This window comes from Xenopus laevis, chromosome 4L, assembly GCF_017654675.1.
Source record: "Xenopus laevis strain J_2021 chromosome 4L, Xenopus_laevis_v10.1, whole genome shotgun sequence".
NCBI lineage: Eukaryota > Metazoa > Chordata > Amphibia > Anura > Pipidae > Xenopus > Xenopus laevis.
In genome coordinates, this window is record NC_054377.1 from 60604108 (window position 1) to 60627833 (window position 23726).

Below are 23726 nucleotides of genomic sequence, written 5' to 3' on the forward strand. Positions count from 1 at the left end.
AGATGATATTGACTATATTGCCAACCACATTGCTCATTGTATTACCAGATTTACACTGTCCAGGTCAATAAATCCAGGTGTCATAAACTGGAGGGCCATACAATGACAATTGTTGCTACTGAGATAAAAATGATTTAATTGGGGAACTGGGATCTGATTCAGAATGTCAAGATCAAGGTGTAAGACGTCAGCAGTAGCAGCCGACAAACACGAAGAAACAAAATGGGAAGAAATTTGGGTCAGATATCACCATTTTTCTTTTTTAATCTTTTTGCTTCTGCCAGAAGACTAAATTCATTGCATTGATCTGGGGCCCAAGCGCCAGGCGTTTGATCTCAGATTATTATCAGAGGAGAATTTAAAGTTCTCTGAAAAGATCCTTTGTTTCCTACCCTGGGCTCTCGCATTAACCTCCCAAGGCATTTTTTTTTTTTTAAAACATGCTGTTTTCTGGACAGGCTTCCAAATGGGGTGAGAGAATATTGTTTTATGTAACAGTGTTTGCATGTATGTATGTATGTGTGTGTGTGTGTATATATATATATATATATATATATATATATATATATATATATATATATATATATATATATATATATATATATATATATATTGCTTTTTGAGCCATTTAAAGATAGTTTCAGAGATATTTAGGACAGTACCCCCACATCTCACCATAACTGACCTATAGGTAATGTACAAACAGACAGAGAGCTCAGTTGAAAATAATTTTGCTTTTATTTATCTTAATCCTGCTCAGTAATTTTTGTTGTAAGGTTGAACTTGGTGGACAGTATTTTTTTTTATCCAAATTAACTATGTCTGATTTGACATAGTTTGGTCTTCCTCAGCCTAGCTTCAGTTTCTCAAGTATCTTCATTGGGAAAACAGGCCAGTGGATCATGTGATCAGAAAGCCAAGGGTTAACTTTATCAGACACCCAGAAGCCGTGCAGCCGTGAACGAAGAAATTAGCTTAACGACGTTACATTTACAAGAAGAGAAAAGCGATTTGTTAGCTCCTGATTGTTTCTGGGCATTATCAGCGGCAACTTTAATTGTGCTGGAACTGAAATTAGCAGAATTAGAAAAATTGCCTGTGCCGGGTCTGCTGGTGCCTTTTTCCACGCTTATTGTTGTGTGCTATGTATAGATTATGGGGCTTTTGTTCTTTCTAAATAAATATACATGCCTGCAGTCAGAGAACCTCTGAGGTCTGTGGAAGGCTTCTTTTTTGTCTCTTGTGTTTTTTTTCTTTAAATTTTAATACCAGTTCTTCACAGAATAAGCTCTTGTGGTAGGGTTATGGCAATAATAGCACTAGACTTTCAAAATGTATTGCTCATATATTACATCCCTACATACAGAACATTGTGTGGCTTCATATTTGTGTATATATTTATCAAACATCTATGGCATATATTGGTCAATGTGTATTGGTGCCTGCATTGCTGTTACAGCAATACAATTATCCATGTTGACCATTGAATTATGCAAATGCGATGGGATATTTTCTCTGGAAACCCATTATCCATAGTTCCAGAGTCCTATTTAAACAAATAACTTTTATTTTTTTTTAAAGAATCCCTTTTTTACTCCATAGTATTAAAACAGTACTTTTTACATAGTCGTAACCAAACTCCATAAATCACTATTGGTGGCAGTACTTATTACATAAAGACTCCTTGTCCTGACTACTCCTGGTGGCATTTAATATATGGCACACAAATCCAGTTCAGGATCAGTTACCATTTTTAATAATGATGTGTACATGTTAAATAAAGAATATATATTTATTTTTACTAAGATTAATACCCCTTTGTATTTTTATACGCCTCTATATACTTTCTGATTAGCTCTATGTCCTAGTTGCTCAGTGTTATTTGAATGTACCATGCTAGCTGTAGTTGAGCTTTGCTTTATTTTAGTTTGTTCCTCTGGTCCTTATTGTTCCCTTTTTGCCTTTGAAGGTTCCCTTGGTGACATGGAGGACACAGAAGACAAGCTTATAGATGAGTCCATTCATTCTGAAAATGGAGTCTCTTCAGATCAGGATGGATCAGTTGATTGTGGTTCTCATAGCCCTGCAAACAGTGACAGCAATGAAGGTAATTGCATCAGGTGTTTATTTACTATTATTCATACATTGCTAAAATAATTTACTAGCTTGTTTGCTCAGTGACTATATTGTATCAAACGAATGATGCTTGCATGCGTTTTTAGCTTTAGTAACTGTCTTCCCAAAGGAGTTGACTAAGAATTTGAATCTTGGTTTCTCTAAACCAGGGGTCCCCAACCTTTTTTACCCTTGAGCCACATTCAAAAATAAAAAGAGCTGGGGAGCAACACAGGTAAAGGTGGCCATACACAGGCAGATAAATCTGTTGCTCCTCGTTGTAATCCGATCGTTTCGGCCCTAGGGCCAAATGTTCGGATTACCCTATATCGGGGGAAAGATCCGCTCGTTTTGGCGATGCCGCCAGACAAGCGGATCTCTTCGTGTATGGCCATCTTAAGAAAAAACTTGTAAAAATTTGGTGCCGTATTTTACACAGAGAAGCCTGGCAATGTGTCGTGTATTATCCTGCCGTTTTTTACACAGCATAAGCCCCTAAGTGTCAGTTACACATTTTGAATTTGAACTTTAAGGGAAAGCCCTGAATTTGTGCAGTTGCTTAAAGGAGAGGTAAGGTATAAATCACTGGGAGATGACAAATCTTAGGTGTCCCAAGTAATTTTAATCACTTAGCTTCCATCTTTCCATGAACGTGCATGTGCAGTTTGTGTCGGCCCGGGGTATTAACAAAAAAAAGCAGAAGAAGAGAATTACTTTGTGGTGCTTGGTGATAAGAAACCCTGGTCAGTGATGTTTTCTAACAGGAGCACTAGCCTGGGGTATCAGGTAAAGGGTTACAATCACTAGGGGTTGCATAATATTTTCTCTTTAAGCCATATCGTAGATCTGCTGTAGCAGTCAGCAGGTACAAGAGACCTGTGACGGAACATCAGAAAAATTCCTAAACTCACTTGTGTTATCACTTTTAGGCTGGCCATGTTGACAGCTAAGCACATATTGAATGCGGCCTGAAGCAAGCCTATAATTATTTTTGCTAGTAAGGCACAAATGGTTATACACATGCAGCTGACTTCTGTAAAAAATAGTTTTTAGTTCTGTGGGTAATAAGTCATATTCATCACATGTATTGTTGTATTTACTTCTAGGAAATGGATGCAACTCTGTGACTCCGTGTTTGGAGCACGAAAGTGAAGATGTGACCTCAAAACCTTCCCTTGATGAGCTTGGTCAGGTCCCGACATCTCCATGTACTTCAGGTATCACGATGCTTCGTTGTAAATAAATACGTTAATTGTGTGAACTAGTACTGTAACTGCCGATCCTTCCCATGTACACATCAGCATGAGATTCCTGTGTGATCCAGTGTTGCCCAAGCAGCGGTATCACACTTGTTGAGGTGGTCATCAGCCAATCCAATTTGAGGTCTGACTAAAGGTGGCCATAGACGCAAGATCCGCTCATTTGGCGATGTTGCTTTCCCCGATATGCCATTAACAAGCATGGTTATATCGGGGGTAATCTGATTGTTCGGCCGAACGATCCGATTACGATGTGCCATGGGCTCTGGCGGGATCGGTCGGGTCAAAATCAAACCTGACCGATCGACCAAACGACCGATCTCAGCCGGACGAAAGATGTCGGCACACATGATCCGAAAATCGATAGGATCTGTGTGTCTATGGCCACCTTAACATCTAATAAAGAGCTGTTTAACCTGCTGGCCAGATTCAGCCTTACAAAACCTTTAATGACCCCAGCCATGGGACCTCTTTGTATGTCATTTTATATAGTTTGGCCCTGAAAGATGTAAATTGGCAGATGATGAGTTTTTAAAAGGGATGTATTGCAAACATGGTATTTTAATATAGCCTTAATTTTATGGTATTAAGAAAATTTTTCTAACTATAATCAATTAAAAATCTGCACAGTTTCTGAAATAATCAGGTTACTCTTCACTCTCGGCATTCCTTCTACATGCAGCTTTTTGTAGATGTTGTTTAAATTGAGAGTTAACTCTAATGCATTGACTAGGCAAAGGGAGCACTCAGGTTCCACTGCTGTCTAGATGTCCTGTAACTGAAAAGACACATGACCAAACACATTTATTTGTTGTAAGAGCCAAACTGCAGAGGAAATGTGGTTTCTTCCTTTAAAGGACAGTATATAAGCTAAGGATGCGCCGAATCCACTATATTAAATTTGGCTGAACCCCCAAATCCTTCGCGAAAGATTCGGCCGGATACTGAACCAAATCCTATTTAGTAAATTAGGGGTGGGAAGGGAAAAACATTTTTTACTTTCTTGTTTTGTGACAAAAAGTCATGCGATTTCCCTCCCCACTCCTGAAGATGCCTCATTCACATATTGCTGGGTAAAAGAAACAAACATTCCATTTTTACAAGAGTCGTGGATGAAGTTACTTTATGAAAGCGATCATGGCTGCACCCACTCTTATGAATAAATAGAAATATAATTCAGTATGTATTACTGATTTGAATCCAAACCCTGTAGCACAGCTGTGTTCCCCCCAAAATTATAAAATAAATTCCCAGTTTATTGTGCTGGCTTTCTGCGAGTCCCTCAGTCTGTTGCATATAGTGCAATGCTAAATGGATGTATTTCTAATAACAACTAGCGGCTGGGTGTAATGTTCCAAGATCCAGAAGCAGATTTCCACATTGGAGAGGAGAAGGGATGAAATTCTACAGTTAATAAAAGAAAGAAAGAAAGAAAGAAAGAAAGAAAGAAGGACTGGGCATCAAATAGACCATTGTTATGCTTTTGACAGCAGTTTCACTTCTTCTGAGTTAATTATAGATTAAAAAGCTTGTTAGCTATATCACATGTGAAAAATACAGTATCATTATTCTTCTAAAGAATTATAGTCTAATTATCCATCATTTGTAGAAAGCGTTAAAATAAAACTCAACCCGTAAGTGATAGATCACATTTTATTATTTTTTTAAATGCTCAGTAGTGCATATATTCGTGCTATTCTACCTAGGATGCCATGTTTATTCATGTGTTGTTGCTTTAAGTGATAACTGCCATACAAAGCAACCACTTAAATCTCATTCATAAACTATAGGTGCAGTGGGGCCTAAAGTGGCAGAAGAGTCTAATAATAATGCTAAAACACGTTCTTAGATTTATTATCTTAGGCTCAGGAGTGCCCTTCTTTATTTAAGAAGTAGGGCAAAGATTTAAAGTGAATGTCCCTTTAAAGAAAATCAAAAGAAAATCGTATTCTCTGCAACTTTTCCAAGGTAATTTCTATTGAAAGTGGTATGGCTGTATGTTTTCTGCCCTGCAACTGATGTTGCAGAAACAGACTCTCTCTTTTGCTATATTCAAGAGCCGCAACCAGCAGTGAGCGCAGAGAACAGAAAGGGGTAAACAAAAACAGCTCTCTCTTACATTTAAAAATAACTTTAAAACCGGTGCCATTTCAATGAATTAATGTATATTGGAATAACATTTTCTTTTATTGTGGAAAATAACAAATTTTGGGCACCCCTTTAAAGGAAATATGAGAAAAGAATACTCATGAGATAAGAATCCCCTCCCCATGTTGCCTTCTTAGGAATATTTTAAAGGTGGTGGGTAGTAACTGTTCCAATACAAAGCTGGCATGAAAAGCAAGACAAATGATTCCTCTGGAGAAATGACAGAAAAGTGTCTGGAAACTGTAGTTCAATATTTTCACGACAGATCATTCATGTATTACTTTGAAATACGGGAACAAAAGTTAATATAGTAAAAAATATATCATCAAATGGCTAGTCGTTTTGGTGGGCCAAGCATGAGCCAAGATTTAGATTTTGTATTGAACAGCAGAAAAGGGGCAGTTAACAGCACACCTCAACCCTCAACTTTATTTTCTCACCGACCTTTGTTTTCCCAGTGTTGTTTCGTTATCGCGCAGCCCAAAGTGCTAAAAACCTCATTGTTGATATTTACTGGGCCCAAAGTAGGAAACGCACAGGGTGGTGACACTGAACTCCTATTGATCTGATGATAATCATGCTCCCGCGGCTGCTATTAATAATTCTGACGTTGGCATTTATGGGTTGTATCGATCTGTGCTGTTTCATTTATCGTTGCAGGACGGTAGGCAAACATGCACTTTGTGCACTAATCAGCTGCACTGTCATATGCAGATAGCCTTATCGCTCCATCTTTAACCGCAGTTAATGGGGAAAATTATTATCAGCCAGTTGCTAGGAATAAGCGAAGTGGAAAGCTGTGGCCTGACACCTTGTTAACCTTTATGCTTCTACGTGGAACTGAGGTGATATTTTTGAGGGGCAAACCCAACCATTAGAATGCCAAAGAGAAAACTCTGATGTGGTTTAGGTTTTATATATTTTAAGTAAGGACTGCTAATCGCTTCTGTCAACATAACCGAAGGCTGAAAGTTGTGCAACAACTGGATGTCTAAACAAAAGGAGCCAATTCTGGATTGTAAGATCTCATGGGCAAGAGATCTTACAACTTTTATCTCAGACTGAGAAAAATGTTGGTGTCTGTATTTCTATTGGACAATATGGTCAAATGACACTGCATAGGATAGCATTGAGTAACTATGAATCAGCTTTGATTTAATGTCTCACTGAATATATAATATTTTTGCACCACAATCATGTAATGTTTATCTATGTGTCCTTGCAGGTAATGTAGGGACTCCAAAGACTAAAAGGAATGCATGTCTTCAATATAACTTTTTATTTCTAGAAAGAAGGCAGGCGGCAGTATAATCTAGAAAAAAGATCACTTAACATAGAGCACCAGGAAATATATGAAAATCTTCACTTAATTATTATTTCAGTAAAAAACATGAACCACACATGCATTCAAAGACAACATGCTTGACAGCGTTTCATGGCCATGTGCCACTTTCTCAAAAGCTAATGATTTTGTAACTCTAATATTTCTAATATTGGAATTATAATCAGGTTAGAGCATTCCTTCAACTTCCATATAATCAAGTTATATAAAGATGTATTTCCTAATATTGCGATGAGGGGATAATATATAGTTATATGCTGCACATGTAATACTGTGGTATATATCACTGTATGTACTAAGTAAAATGTAAATAAATTCTAAAAATCTCCATTAACCATTTTAACCCCATCTAAACACTGGTTTTTGGCGTATGTCTGTTTTTTATTACTTAAGTATATGTTAAAGACCTTACATACGTTTTTTTTGTTTTTTTTAGAGGGGGATTTAGGAGGAGATGAAGATAACATTGAGGAACCTAGAAGCCCATCCAATACTGAAGATGCTGAAGAACCACAAATATGGAATGGGCCAGGTATGTGTTGTAAGTCTTTTAGGCCATGAATTACAAATATTGTAAGTGTGAGACAGATCCATATGGCAAAAATGGTCTTTTGAAGGACTGATGCAAAGAAACGAGCCCTTGTGAGTTAAAAAAAAAATCTGAACAAGTTGTATATTTTTGGGATGAAAATGAGCTAAACTAGGCCACATATATCTGATTATCTGTAGACTTTGTACTGAGAACAAGCCCTTGGGCAGCTGTATTAATGTACTGAACCAGCAAGCTCCTTGAAGAAGTTAACACTCCAACTGCTGGGGTATTTTCATAAAGTCCTTCCATATTGCTGATGTACCGTAATGATTCTTCTGCCACATCTTATGCTCCAATGTACGTGGAGGGATGCAGTTACTAAATAATGCTGGAATGTGCTGGAATGTTATGAGATAACATAAACAGGAAGTAAACTGTAAGATAGGAAATAGGTGGCACGTACGCATAGAGATGCAGCATACACACTGTAAATATGTGCTCATTCATTTTTTTGTTGGGTGGGATTAAGTCAAACTCATGCTATAAAATTATAATCAGCCATCCACTTTTATATTGGATATGGGTTATATGTGGGAAATTACTGTTGACAGTGAAAGAACTCACTATATTTAGTTTCATTTGTTAGGAAACAAAGACTATTTTAGGGTATTGATGATTTTAAATTGTAAATATTTTTGTTTTCCAACCATCCTGTGCTGTGTAGTACCCAATTAATTCATCCCAATTAAATGTTAGCCTTATGTTTCATCGATGCTCTAATGCTGCTTTGAATAGTTCTGCATATTCCTCATGTCTTGCACCTTTCCTGAATTCTCTGGGTACAGGATTTTCTTGCTCTAACTTTCTAAACTGTTTTAACCCACTGGTTCTGTAATATGCATTTAAGCAGACGTCTTCTGGCTTCAGCCATTTGTGTTTGCCAATGAATTGGTGTTTTCCCTGGGGATGATCAGAAAAATCTGGGCCTAATTGACTTACCAGGAAATAGTGTAAGTCCGTTACTTACTACTAGTGGTTCTCAACTACTTGATGAAACCCATGTCTGGACAGGAGACTCCTTAAGGCTAAACCAGTGGATGGCTGAACCCTATCTTAGATTCTATAGAAGCGCTAGGCAGAATATCTCTAGTTTGCAGTATATCCATATTCTCCAAAGATAAGTTATTTAGCTGGTTCTGTAATGTGCATTGAAGCAGACTTCTTCTGGCTTCAGTCATTTGTATTCTCCAAAGATAAGTTATTTAGCACTCAGCACCACTGTGGGTAATCCACTAGAATAGTGACCAGAGGTGTATAGCAACAGTGAAAATGGCTACATGCACACAGTGTCAGAGCCTAGAGCCTTAGTGCTATACTAATTACCATGAATATTAGTCTGCTGTTCTGCACTAGAACTTTAGTAGCCCAGTGTCATTGGTTTACCATGCTTTTAAGAAAAAGCGGTGCCCGACATATTTATATCACTTACGCACCACATATTAAATATAAATTCATCCTCCATACTATTGTACGGCTACCAATAGCCAGTCAGAGGGGATTAGAGGAGCCCTAAGCACAAGTAATCACGTGGCTCAGGAAATTCAGAATGGCTATAAGTTCCTTCTCACTCTTTATAGTAAACTAATTGGAAAAAAGCTTAGTGCTGGGTAAAGTGGGTACAGGTATGGGACCTGTTATCCAGAATGCTTGGGACCTGGGGTTTTCCGGATAACGGATCTTTCTGTAATTTGGGTCTTCATGCCTTATGACTACTAGAAAATCATTTAAACATTAAATAAACCCAATAGGCTGGTTTTGCTTCCAAAAAGGATTAATTATATCTTAGTTGGGATCAAGTACAAGCTTCTGTTTTATTATTACAGAGAAAAAGGAAATCATTTTTAAAAATTTGGATTATTTGTATAAAATGGAGTCTATGGGAGACAGCCATTCCGTAATTCGGAGCTTTCTGGATATCGGGTTTCCGGATATGGGACCCTATACCTGTACCATTAAAGAAAGCCACTTCCCCTTTCTGAGAAGTACCAAAAAATTTAAATTGTTTACGTTAGATTAGCAATAAACATAACAGATGATATTGCATCAAAGGCATCAAAAGTGAGCCATTCATCATTCATCCTTTTACATAGTAATCTATGTATATGCATATCTTTATTATGCATGATTGTGATTCAGTTTGGGATTCAAAAAATGTTTTTATCAGAATTTAGAAAAAGTTTAATGTCAGGGATAGATAGTAACCAGTAACTCTCTAATGACTTTTTGCCACGTCTTATAGAAGTTTACCCTTGCCTTAGTGAATATAATCTAGTTACCTGTGTCACTGGGAGCACCCCTCTGTACTCTACAGATTACTAAACTGACACATACAAAGTTCATTCTTTAGGTTTGTAAGTGCCTGAAAAGATTAGCTAATCATGTGGGTTGATTAATTGCTGATGAAAGATTCATTGTTGCAGATATTTATTTCAGGAAAGTCTTTAAGACGTGTAATGAGCTAAGGAAATAAAGCAGCACATACATACTCGTGACTTATGCATTATAATAATTTCGATGCTTCCAACACAAAAACTGTTCAATAAATGTAATCTTAACCAGGAGCAGCTGAATATGGCTGGTCCATGTTGGCACAAACCAGCTCATGATTTTGTTGAAAATATCATATAAACAGTGATTCATCAGAAATTTAGTTCTTCCAATATTGCTCTCAAAACAGTGTTGTCTGCTAGAGAAAGTATCATACATAAAAGTGTCTTCCCTAGCTGCATCATATAGGCTGCACCTGGTCCCCTTTGCCAACACAGCCCTTACATATATTTGTTGGATTAAAGAGCAACACTTTTACACCTGCATTTTCTCTCTGTTCTCGCTTGTTCTACATGGAATTAGTTGAGTACCATTGTTTTATTTTAATAAAGTCAAGTATTTATAAACCAGGTTAACAGACTTATAAACTGAAATTCAATAGCAATATTTTAGCTAACAGTAGTGCTCAAAAAAAGGAGGAGAGTGCCTGTAGGAGTGTGCAAGTGCTTTATCAGGTACTCCTATAAGCTTTTGGGTGTATGCCTTTATACCTATACATACGCCTGGAGTACCTGTACTGCTGCATTTCACACTGCGGTACTACTCCTACTGCACATCCTTAGTGCAAATACACAACCCCTTCATAAGCAAATCAACAGCATATTTTATCCTGCCCTAGCTCGTGCTCATTCATGGTGTCTCCTTAAGTGACCTATACCTCCTGGGTCTTACTTAGCACAGGATGTGGACCCATTTCGTCCATGAGGGGAACACAAGAAAAAAATCTGCACTCAGGAGCTATCATATGGTTCTGCCAGACACATGGGTCCTTCCTACTCCCATATGGAGAATTCATATTTTAGTGTTAATGTCCTTCACACTTTCCACTACCTTAGAGAAATGATATCCTGTAGATAGGTTCCTCCATATATCTATGGTAAGGATACCCAGTTAATTGTAACAGAAGTATCAGATGTAGTAGAAGGGTGCACGGATAGGTTAAGGCATGCTAACAATCAGGCCTAATGTGCCAGTATGGGTGTTATATTGTAATAGCGCACTTATCAGTAGTAACCAGTTAGCAGTCAGTCTTTTAGAAAGTGAAGGCTAGGGTCTGACTGGTTAATACTATTTTGTGGGAATATATTAAAAACAATAAATAGAATTTCAATATGCATTTCATTTTTTTTTATTGTTATTTGAGGGATTCTCAAAGGGCAGTGCCAAGGATAGTGATAACCATGTAGAACCTTTTCCCAGCAGTCCAAATGAATCCGTCATTTTATTTAAACTCCCCTTTCCTGTGGTGCCTTCCAGACGGACATCTCGCTACCCCTCAAACTTTTTTTTGCAGCCTTCGCATCCTTTCTGTAAGAGATATTTCCCTATCGGCTGCCTCCAGCCTGGCTCTATTCTGGTAATTGGAGTGATATTAATTTCTATGTGGCTGGGAGTGGATGGCAGTGCCTGTGATGAAGTGGTGATAGGGTGCTCCGCTCACACATACCCTTCTGATAGTCTTTCTATCAGCTTCCCTGCAGACCTCGCATTTATCAGGGACAGCTCTGGTAAAAAGGGGAGAAGAGAAAAAAAAATTATGGAGACAAAATATTTCTTCATTATTATTTATTTTTATCAGCAGTATCCTCTGTACGTCAGCAGTGGCAGATGCAATGCTCAGTAACGTTTTAAGGAAGACATAATTTACCACTGTGTTATATTGAGAAACATTTTACCATTTTACCTAAGGGATCTCAAACCTGTGTTCCTGTTGCCAGGATCTATGTATGTTTAAAATTGTAGTTCACTGAAGCTATGCAACTTGCAGTTAGATGCTCTAGATCTACATCACCAACACAATATATACAACAATATATTGTTTTGTATTAAGTTGTTTAGTTAAACACTGCACACATTATCCTGCACACAAGACCTTATTTATTATTATTTTATTTCATATGGATGGGAGCTGCCATACTTTTCCTTAGCCTGGGTATAATAAAATCTTATCCACAAAAAAACTGCCTCGATTGACTTGGTTATTATAAAAGAGAAGAATGCTTGACTTCAGCAAGTCATTATCATTTTTTATTCAGCAAGGAAAGCTTCAAAGATTCTTGCTTTCAGAATGTCTACAGTATTTGCATAGTATGATATCCGGAAGAGGTTATGTTACATTTTAATGCAAAACAGTTTATTGTATAGGTGTTTCCATTTATTAAAATGAATGGTTTTCTATTTTTTGAGAGCGTTCACACAAAAGAATTTGTAGTGCTTTTGTGTTGCTGCTCATTTGCCAAAGTAGTTGGAAAAGTAGTAAAGTAGTGCAAGTTCTCAGGATTTAACATTTATGTCAGAAATATATTTAAACATGTTTCTGGCATATAGGGTAAAACTGCTTGAAATTTTCATTTCTTTCCCCTGCTTCCAATCAAGCTATCGACAATAAACTTTTCTTCTTTTTTTTTTTGAGTAGAACGAATGATATAAGAATGATGCCACAATGGAAAATACTTGACCTTAATAAATAGCATAACAACAACTGAATATTCCATTGTATTTATGCTTGATGAAGAATTAAATGGAAAACAAATGTTGCTAGCTACAAAGAAAAACAATGAAAAAAAGGCTGAATTGCCCTCTGATCTTGGAAATGCGTGATTTCCACTAACCCCTGTCTCCCCCGCCCCAAGCTATGAACCACAACTCCTAGAATAAAGAGGAAAACAAGTATGGGGGTCTGGTGTTGCACATACGTTCTTTTCACCCAGAACATATTTGAATTAATAAAGGAAAGTAAGGCAGACACTCAAAAAACTCCCAAAACTAGACATATTTTACATACTGTCAAAGAAAGACAAAGCCTTGTGCAGTTGTGCCTATATACTTATATGAACAGCCACTGGCATCACTGTTCCAGAACAATACTTCACAAGGTGACAATTTCCAAGCCGTATGACTCCCAGAATCCTTAGCTGTTACTTGTGTGTCTTCTTTTTTTTTTGCATACAGAAAAGTGTCTTTTAAGCCAAAAAGAAACTGTAAGGTCTGGGAAACAGTTTCTTCTAGATACCTCCCTTTTTGGCATAAGCTCAGATTCCACAGATTGAAAGGAAACCATGATACTCGTGATAGATGATAAAGGTATGGGACCTGTTATCCAGAATGGTCGGGAGCTGGGGGTTTCTGGATAATGGATCTTTCTGTAATTAGGTTCTTCATACTTTAAGCCAGTGATCCCCAACCAGTAGCTCGCGAGCAACATGTTGCTCTCCAACCCTTTGGATGTTGCTCCCAGTGTCCTCAAAGCAGGTGCTTATTTTTGAATTCCAGGCTTGGAGTCAACTTTTGGTTGCATAAAAAACAGGCGTACTGCAAAATAGAGCCTCCTGTAGTCTGCCAGTCCACATATGAGATACCAAATAGCCAATCACAGCCCTTATTTGGCACCCCAGGAACTTTTTGCATACCTGTGTTGCTCCCCAACACACGGGCTCACGGGTAAAAAAAGGTTGGGGACCCCTGCTTTAAGCCTACTAGAAAATCATGTAAAGGTTAAATAAACCCAATAGGCTAGTTCTGCTTCCAAAAAGGATTAATTATATCTTAGTTTGGACCATGTAAAGGTACTGTTTCATTATTACAGAAAAAGAGGAGGCCGTAATTCTGAGCTTTATGCATTATGGGTTTCCAGATAACAGATCCCATGCATATACAATATATAAAATAGATTTATATTTATTTTGGAAGTTCAGAAATTTTTATGAACCGTTTCTTCATAAGCCCAGCTGAATGATCTCACATCAAAAAGGATGTGTGCATTTTCCCTTTAAGTGCTCTCGGTCCAAAAATAAGACCCTAAGGCCTCTGCCATAAGTTGTTGAATGCCTTCATTCAAAGCTTAAAGGGTGAACACTAATTCACTAGGCAAGCTTTTTTCCCTACCCTAGCTCTGTTGGTTTTCCTCTGCAGAAGGAAACGGGTTTTGTTGGCAAGCAGAGGATTGCCTTACAAAAACCCTTTTGGAGATATGTTAACAGCCTGCCCCCTCCATTGTCTTCCCCCTGCACTCCTGCCTTGCAGTGAGCCCGTGCTGAATAATTTAGTCTGTGATCGCTATCTCAGTTCCATAGTGTTCTGTTCAGGAGTAGGCACTGGATCCCTTCTGTTTGCACTGCACAGCTTGTAAAACATGCTGAGGAGCTCTGAAAATGGCTTCTTGGGTGACATTTGTAGGCAGAGCGTATTAGGTACCACAGCAACTCAGAAATTAGCCTTTAACTCCTTTCTTACATGTATTGAAGCCTACTGCCCCACTGTTCTCATAGCAAAGTTTACACACTTTCTGTTTTAGGGCAATGACACACATTGCTATTTGTTGCCTGTGTTTTGTTGTGGCAACAAACGCCAAAAAAATCCCTTCCATGGATAATACTGAATATCTCTAAGACATTCTAATGCATGCAAAGGCATTTTTGAGCAATTAATCAATTTGAGTGTATTAGCAGAGACAATTCTCAATATTTACAGCACAGTGCCAGAAAATAGCACAGTCTATTTTATTTTTCCTGAAGGGAATATAGTTGTTTTTTTGCCAGGGAAATCTTTGTACTGTATCTGTCCTAAATTTGGCTTGCTAGCTGAACACTTTGATCAGTTGAGTTTGGTCATATACATTTGTGGCCAAATCTGCCAATTTATTCCTCTGTTAAACCAAAGCAGACTGCATGAGATTTTGTCTTGGCATGGCTGCCTTTGCAACAAGGGCAATGGTTCTCAGTGATTATAAACTACCCACAGTAAGATCCAGTTATCTGACCTGGGTATTAGAACTGCCAGCAGCAGATTGTACAGAATTACACACAAAATTATCATTTCAAAGGGGTTTCCATGGGCTCTGCTATTGGCATAAACATGTCCGTTTTATTATTGGATGAACTGAGTCAGGATCATCATCATAAACCAACTATGGATTTGTATAAAGCAAAAAGCGTTTGACCTGCAGACAAATGAATATGAGGTTAGTTTGGTTAAAAACAAATGGCCAGATAATATCAGTCTATGTGTTCCAGTTTAATACATATTTATATAAAAGTGTATGTTCTATCCTGAACTAGTAGGCTGAGTATGATTTAATCTATACAGTAAATGAACCGTTTTCTATATCTAGGATATGGGCAAACTTAGCTAATCCATCTGTTGCTGGACTATAGCAATGTATTGTTATAAGCTCTTGTCTCTACCACAAGTGTTATTTTTTATTTGAGATTAATTACTGAGCACTATACAGTGTTTTGGGCCTCCATATTTCAGAGCTGATACGATACAAATTGATGCTCAATTTTTTTTAGCGATGTTCAATTTGTGGAAGTGAGTTTGGTCGCCTTTGTTTTCAGAATAAACTGAGATTAATTTGAGTTCTAGTAAATCAGCCCCGTAAAGTTTCTCTGCTGGTTTATTTCAGCTGGCAGCAAATCATTCCATACAATGTGAAAAATAATTGTCCCTTTCTTTTGTCATGTGGTCTAAAGTAATGTAATATTTACTGTTTGGATTTGGTCCAGCAAGGACCAAGTATTAGGCCAAATCAAAATCCTGCAGAAAAAGCCTTGAATTTGGCCAGATATAAGATTTAGTGCATCACTAAGCATAGCACTAAAGAACTTAAGTTATTATTAATATTATATGTAGCTGTGCTTTTTTCACTCAGCAATTTTCTCCTCTAAAAAAGAAAAATGTCCTAAACAATACAAATATTTCCCTTGCCCCATGTTTTATTAGTCATTCATTCTTTGTAAGTGCATACAGTTTCAAAGATAAGTGTTCTGTTATACAGATTTTTAAGAAAACAGTTACTAAGCCACCACAGTGTGACCTCTGGTCATATTTTTTATGGGCTGGAGTAAAGGTGGCCATACACGGACCGATATAAGCTGTTTATAGACTGCAGGCCAGGTTTAAAAATCCCGTTGGATGAAGGACTGTATTGGTTTGTTGATGTGGTTCTCATCCGTCCCTGTTTTCTTGATGTTTTGATCTGATCGTTGGGCCCTAGGGCACTTGATCTGATCAGCCCCATATCGGCCACCTCAAGGTGTGCATGTCGGGGAGCGGTCACCAAAGAGCAGAACTCTGCATGTATGGACACCTTTAGTTTCATGCTGATCCTCTGCTGCTATAGCCATATATACATAAATGTATGCCTATAATTAAGTGCTGGGTAAGCATGAAATGTGTTTTCTGTGGGGTTTAATGGATTTTAATACGTCAATAAATTTAGCTTTTTAACTTTTAATGCATGAGTATATGAATTCTGTATTTCCATGTTCACATAAAGCCATGATTCCATCACCCTTTCTTATACATCAAAAATACTTTAGCACAGCAATTATTTAAATTTGATTATATACGCATTTATGTAGGTATTCTAAATTCCAACCTAAACTATACTTGATAGATATGTTTTTTAAATAGCTTTTTTCCAGGCTTTCACTTATGTATTTAGTATATTTGTGATTGCTTTTCCAGCCAGCCCAGCATTCAGTTTCTGCTTGGCGTTGCCGGATGCTGAGCATGTGTGGTCATTGGATTAAAAATTCTGTTGTAGCTTTACAGAGGGCAGCAGCGCAAATAATTGCTAGCATCTGGCACAAATGCAGTTCATATCATCCAAACATTTATTGGAAGAACTAGGGCAACAAGTGAACAAGGGAGGAAATAATTAAATGCGGACCTTTGGGGGGTTGGTTTTTTTTTTTAAATTCCTAAAAATTCATATTTCTTTCTTTACATTTTGTAATCAATATTCAAAGAGTTAGGTTTAAATACCAAACTATAGGGAAAATGTATACTACAGTAGAACCACAATTTTATGTTTAACAGGGGACCTGGAAAAAAAATTGTGTAAAATTTGGGAAAATGTAAAATCACGGCAATGCAATTAGGGGAAACTTAAAATCAGGGTATGTAAAAGTGAGTTTTTACTGTGTTTCTTTTCACTGATATATACCTCTGGATGAAGAGAACAACATTTTGTATTTATATATGTCGGGTCTAAGGTATACTCCATAGACAAATCTGTTTGCAACCTCTTGTTATTAACCTTGTAAGCAACAGTGGAGTCATGTGATAACAGGGGGGAAATAGAAATACCTATATAATTACTACCTATATGTGACTTTTTGTCTGTTTAATAGAGAAATTTTTTGGTATAAAACTGGGAAATGATGTAAAGTCACTTTTCGTTATAAATTATGTAGATGAATATCAACCACTAGCCTCCACTTTTACAATAATAAGTTGCTTGTGTCTGCCAGGAGCCCAGCAAACCTCATATAAAACATTTGAGATAATTCATTCGCACTTGGGACACAGTGTTATATAGTAAAAGACTGGAACTGCCAGTTAGTGATAGAAAACACAACAAATCACTCTGGGTTGCTTTCTAATTAGTACAGTACCGCAACTAATCCTTACTCAAGAGTGCAAACTAGGGTTACTTGTGCAGTAATCAATGGGAAACGTCCCTTGAGTCAAAATCCTATGGATGAAATGTTCTATAGTAAGGTTTTTCTTCCAGACACTACCGGCCCTGTAATCTTTTATTCATAGACGAGAACAGACAAAGAAGCATGCAAATGCTCTATTACAGAAAAGACAATAGGTAGCGAGCATCCAGGACAACAGTTCAGGGTGGATCTCTGGAGCTAAGGATAATTGTAGAGTGCCAGATATTTTGGCAGTGTCTCCTGAGTTTTTCTGTCCTCTGTGCCCAAGAGTAAAGGCAATTGAAAAAGGAGCCCAGAAGCACAAATGGGCCATTTATCACACAGCTGGAATCCTTCACCCCTGTGCGTTTTTATCAAAGATCCTGCTTACATGACTAATGTTGCCTGAGAACAGGCTGGCAGTGCCAATGTCTCGCCCAGCTCCAATCCCTTAAGAATGAAGCCTGTTGTTCTCCAAAATATGTTTCTTAAAACTCCCAGAATAGAAAAGGAGGGGAGAGGAACAAACTTTCTGCCAAAAACAACGGGGTCACTTGAACTAATGGTACTCCAGTGACAGGGTACTAGAAGGAGTCTTTTCCTGCGGCTAATCGTAAGTTGATCTTCGTCATACAATATTTGATCAGTGTTTTTTATATGTAAAATTGCTACACATACATCCTCTTATAATTTAACACTTAAGCTGCAAACGTAGACCCCGGTCTGATATAATGGTTTATTGCTCCTGCATAAAAAAAGCTGAAGGATATAGAAACAAGTTTACTGTTACTGCACTCAAGTTCACAAGCATGCATATTAGAGATATGTTGCTTATCGCTTTTAGTGTGTTGAATTTTATATGTGTGTGTGTTGTATTGCCCCACACTGCTGAATGGTAAGAACACCACTATTCTTTTAATTCCAAAGTTGACTTGTATTAGGGGCAGATTTATCAAAGGTCGAGCTATACATATTAAAAGAGCAAATACATGGATAAACACAGCCATCTTCAAATACGTAGATAAATAAGACTGTACAAAATTACCGAAACCTGTATACGAAACACAGAAAACTATCCCTATCATAGCCCACATCTATATCAAAAGCTTTTTTAATGACCGAGATTTCATATCCTCGTTCGACAAACCTGCCCCACAACTCCATTGACTCATTCATGAAATCATCCCAAGCTGATCATATACGTCTTAGACGTATAAACTGTCCAGTCGGGATACCTCGTATACAGGGAGATTTATTCAAATGCATGGTTGCTAGGGTAAATAGGACCCTAGCTACCAGACTGCTTAAAATCTAAATTGAAGAGCTGCTGAATAAAAAGCGAAACAACTCAAAAACGTCAAATAAAAAAATGAAAACCAATGGCAAATTGTCTCAGAATATCACTCTCTACATCATCATCATCATTTATTTATATAGCGCTGTCAAGATACGCAGTGCTTTACATCATACTAAAAGTTATCTCAAAGGTGAACAACCCCTTTAAGAATAACATTGTTGCTTAATATTTACAACCTAGACTGAACATATTCTGTACAGAACTTCTGTTTAAAAACTAATTTTAAACAGGAATCTTCTCATTTGAAATGCATTGGGTGCAGTTGTATAATTGATGGGGAATTTGAATTTTTCCACCAGTAAAGCTTTCTTGCGTTTTGGGCTCTACTGTGAAATCCACCAATGTGTTTGCAGGGTCTTTTTAAAGAGATACTGACACCTGAAATTAAACTTTTTTTTTACATCTATTATAATATTGGCTTTGCAAGCTACTTCTGACTTTGCCATAAAGCATTTGCATGATGCTTTTACATGTCCATTACCTGTCTGATCCCCCATGTTCCTGTATGAGGGGGCTGCCATATACAGCAGGAGTCCGTTAGCATTAGAAACTGTAACTAACAGGCTGAGATGGGACAGTCAGGTTGGCAAAGTCAGAGTGTCAGAGAGTCAGGCTTAGGAACTTCAACTAACAATTATATACAAAAACAAACCTCTCAGCAAAAAATGATCAACATGACCTATAGGTAACATTTAATGTACAGTACATTCATATGCTAAAATTCATTTTTTAGTGTCAGTATCACTTTAAGTAACTAGGGAATATTAATTGGCAAATAAAATAGTTTTTCTGGTGATATTGTCAGTTTAATACCATATTCAGCAAGTCTAGATGTGGCTGGGAATAAAAAAAAAAACAGAACATAACTGAATTTTTATCTTTGGAATGACCTTGTTTGCTGGAGGGGGTTGACTGCTTAAAATTCTGATATGCAAATAGCTGATAACAATAATCTATAATCCTCAACTTGGGAGCATTAACAGATGTAGTGTTGTTTAATTTGGTACATAAACTGATGAGCACACTCTTTCTTGTAATATTCCCCTCTCCTGCTTACACACAGTCACACACTATATAATATATATATGCACAGCCATATAGGTCTATCTGACCTATAATGTGGGCACAGTTGCATATTGTATTCTGTATTTACTGACTGTAAAGCTGTTTTTCATGTTAGAGCTTTTAACTTGGCATGTTTGCTTGATGTTAAACCATAAACAGAAAACCTGCTTTCTATCACTCTATGTACAGGTTCATCTACAAAGCCAGAATAGAACAAGTTTGTGCTTTTATAAAGCCAGTTACCTGCAGCCCAGATGCATCAGTAAGTGGATGAGTAATATTGACTGATCCACCTATGCTAATGATTCACCCTTGCGTAGGGCAATGTAGCAATATATAGATTATGCTCCTGTGGTCTTCTTACAGCTAGTGTTTTGTATATCTAGTTTGTGTCTCGATGGTGCCCCCATTTTTTGGTTCTGCAAACAACAGATTTCTTCAGGTTATGGTTAATTCGTGTTTGTGTGAAAAAAAGTATTGGACAGGTCCTTTCATATATATATGAGCACGATAAGTAACACTATGACCTTATAATAAACTGTCCAATAAATAACCCACAGCACAACCTGGCCTATTTTTCTAAGCGATAGTCCGGTGCACAGTAGAAGGGAACACACCCTCCAATATACTGCAAAATTACCGGCACACAGGATATAATGCAAGTGGGGAGAACCCTGCGTATTACTGTAATATTTCGGTGGCACGCTCCTTGGTCAGAAATGTCCTGTGTGCCAGTAATTTTGCTTTGCTCATAATAAACCGTGCCATCATACATACTTTGCTGCCAGTGAATGATAAAATAAATCTAATCTATATGTAGTATTTTGTGATAATTTGCATTTTATAGTGGGCTCTAGTCTGGCTTTGTGCTATAGACATACAAGTATAATATTGCAGCAAAAGTGGCAGAGATGTAATGAATGTCAAAGTGAGTTTCCATTGGCAGGAAAATATTGAATGCTGCAGATTAAAGGACATAGTTTAGCCTTTGGTATGTTTAGAAAAGAGCTAGGCTTTATGACTTTCTTTAAAGGTTTCCATGAAACATTTTGAGCAAACAAATACAGAATTCACAGGGCTTGTTTAGCACTGGAAGTTTCCAAAGAGTTTGAGGGAAAATTGGCTTTTCTTATAGCACAACAGCTGTTCAGTGCTTCTGTTTCTTATTTTTGATTTCTCAGCTTAAACTGGCCTAACACATACTAATAATATCTTACTTGTATTGATGTACGTATGGTGGGTTGATATATGCTATGGATATCGGTCAGTTTGGGAATCAGGCAGGTTAGGCTGCTCATGGTGCATCGGCAGATAAAGCAAAGAGGAGCTGCTGTCCATATCTTTTGCATTCTTTTGGTTTTGCATTCTTTTAAATGTGATTTGGTTTTTATAATAGACCAAGATAACATGCTGAAATGAACAGGAGGTTCCTGGTAATCTGACTCCAGCAATGATGTACATAGAAGTTACTGGGCCCCACAACAAAAAGTATTAGCCTTCTCTCCCATTCCAAACACCTTCTGTACTGAATACATATTTTAAAAAAGTCTGTTTATAAAAGAAGTAACAAAAAGTCCACCTGTACACCAATCCTAACCCACTCGTTTATTACCCAACCTGGCGAATATTAGTATTTATAGACCTGTGCCTGCCCTTTTGGGATGTCACGAAAGGAGTGGGGCACACTGGCGCAAACCTATAAATTGCAACGTCAGGAGATTGAAGCAGGACATGCACGAACACACCAGACACACACATCACTACTACCAGGTCCCCTATGTTATATGGATTGCTGTCTCTGTGGTTAAGCTCCTGATAACAATTCCCAAAAATAGTTGTTGGTTAAGTTTTAGATTTCTAAGATTTCAGTGTCCAAGTCCATCTTTGGTTGCTCAGTGTTTGTATCTGTTTGCTTGGTTAGCTGGGGTCAGTGGCCAACCAAGTTTGCTATTCTATCAACTGTATTACATTTAAACTAATCATTATTCTCAATTCACGGTCTCATGTTCTCATTGGCCTGCTATTACTTTACACAGCCTTTTTTGCCAGTACAACTTTGTGGTGGGGTTAGCAATGGGTGGTGGTAGAACCCCTTTGGTTGGGTGGAGTGCCTGAACATGCGGCTGTTTGGAGGCAATGCAGAGAAGGTGCAGAAAGATCCTATAGGTACTCATTTAATAAGCCACTTTTAAAACGGCTTTAAAAGAATCCATCTAAGACTTTTCTATTCGCTCTGCTTGAATTCCCTTTCAGTTTATTTCTAAATTATCTCATTAAACACGATGAGAAATTTTTTTTCTGTTACTTTTATCTCATCCACTCTCCTGCCTCCTTAATCTCCAAATGCCTGGAGTTTTGGTGAAAACCTCAAGGTTTCATTATCAGGGGAGCAGTAGTGTTGACCACGGCAGCACATCATGTACTGATGGACAGGGGAGGGAGAGATCTGGCTGATAAAGTGCCTTTTTTGGTATGTGTGGGTGTGGAAAATAATTTAAGTTATTTTTTCTCTATCTGGGAGTGTTTGCTTTGACGGCAGATAGAAATATTTGTTTTAGATTAACACTCCAAAAAAATTTGCAAAATTAAATGGAAAAATACTGTGGTTGTAAGTTAAGTGTATCTTCTATTTATCTTCCCTTAGCTGTAATGCATAAGACCATGGCTTATTGTGTGCTGCTAATATCCTCTATATATTCGCATTTTTACAAAAGAATGGGAACTGCCATACATTCTGTTAGAGGTGTCCTTTATCCATACAATGGACCAGATCCTCTTTGCTGGCGTATGCAAGTTGGCAATAAATGACCTGTGTGCTATCCCATCATTCACCTGTTAAGCCATTGGGGTGACTGGCATTATATATGTAGTTTACCAGCATCAGGTATAGAAATACAAAACTCAACAAACATTTTATTAACTTGCGGCATTCTGTCAATTAAAGGAGTTGTTCCATGTAAAAATAAAAACTGATCAAAAGCATGTCTAGGTGCCCTATCCAAGATAATATCATCTTATTAAAATTCAGGACTCGATAACCTGATATTTTAAAGTAACAGCTCAGTGTAAAAATTAAAACTGGGTAGAAATAAAAAAATGTTTCTAATATAGTTAGTTAGCCAAAAATGTAATGTATAAAGGCTGGAGTGACTGGATGTCTAACAGAACAGAACCCAACTTGCTTTGCAACTCTCTAGGTTTCTACTGATTAGTTACCAGGCAGTAACCAATTAGTGACTTAAGGGGCGGGGGGCACATGAGTCATAACTTTTGAATCTGAGCTGAATGCTGAGGATCAATTGCAAACTCGCTGAACAGTTATGTTCTATGCGGCCCCCTCCCCTTAAAGGAACAGTTCAGTGTAAAAACAAAAACTGGGTAAATAGATAGACTGTGCAAAATAAAAAAAAATTCTAATATAGTTAGCCAAAAATGTAATTTATAAAGGCTGGACTGACTCATAACAGAACACTACTTCCTGCTTTTCAGCTCTCTAACTCTGAGCTAGTCAGCGACTATAAGGGGGGCCACATGGGACATAACAGTTCAGTGAGTTTGCAATTGATCCTTAGCATTCACCTATGTGGCCCCTCAAGTCACTTATTGGTTACTGCCTGATTTGCTATTTTGCAAACCCTTTCTATTTACCCAGTTTTTATTTTTAAACGGAACTGTTCCTTTAAAGTCACTGACTAACTCGGCGTTAGAGAGCTGCAGAGCAGGAAGTAGTCTGGCTATTAAGTCAAATATCTCCTCACTCCAGCCTTTCTAGATTATATTTTTGGCTAACTAACTATATTAGAAACATTTTTTTATTATACACAGTCTATCTATTTACCCAGTTTTTATTTTTACACTGAACTGGATAGGGCAC

At 37.5% G+C, this 23726-nt stretch overlaps 1 protein-coding gene across 1 annotated transcript in view; it reads left to right on the plus strand.

Moving 5' to 3' along the window:
* Positions 1 to 23726, plus strand: part of LOC108714099 (zinc finger protein ZFPM1-like) — an 87676-nt gene that overhangs the window by 40967 nt on the left and 22983 nt on the right. The window contains exons 2-4 of the mRNA XM_041590208.1: positions 1970 to 2107; positions 3222 to 3332; positions 7301 to 7396. Coding sequence (XP_041446142.1) covers positions 1970 to 2107; positions 3222 to 3332; positions 7301 to 7396 — 345 coding nt within the window. The remainder of the gene's footprint in view (positions 1 to 1969; positions 2108 to 3221; positions 3333 to 7300; positions 7397 to 23726) is intronic.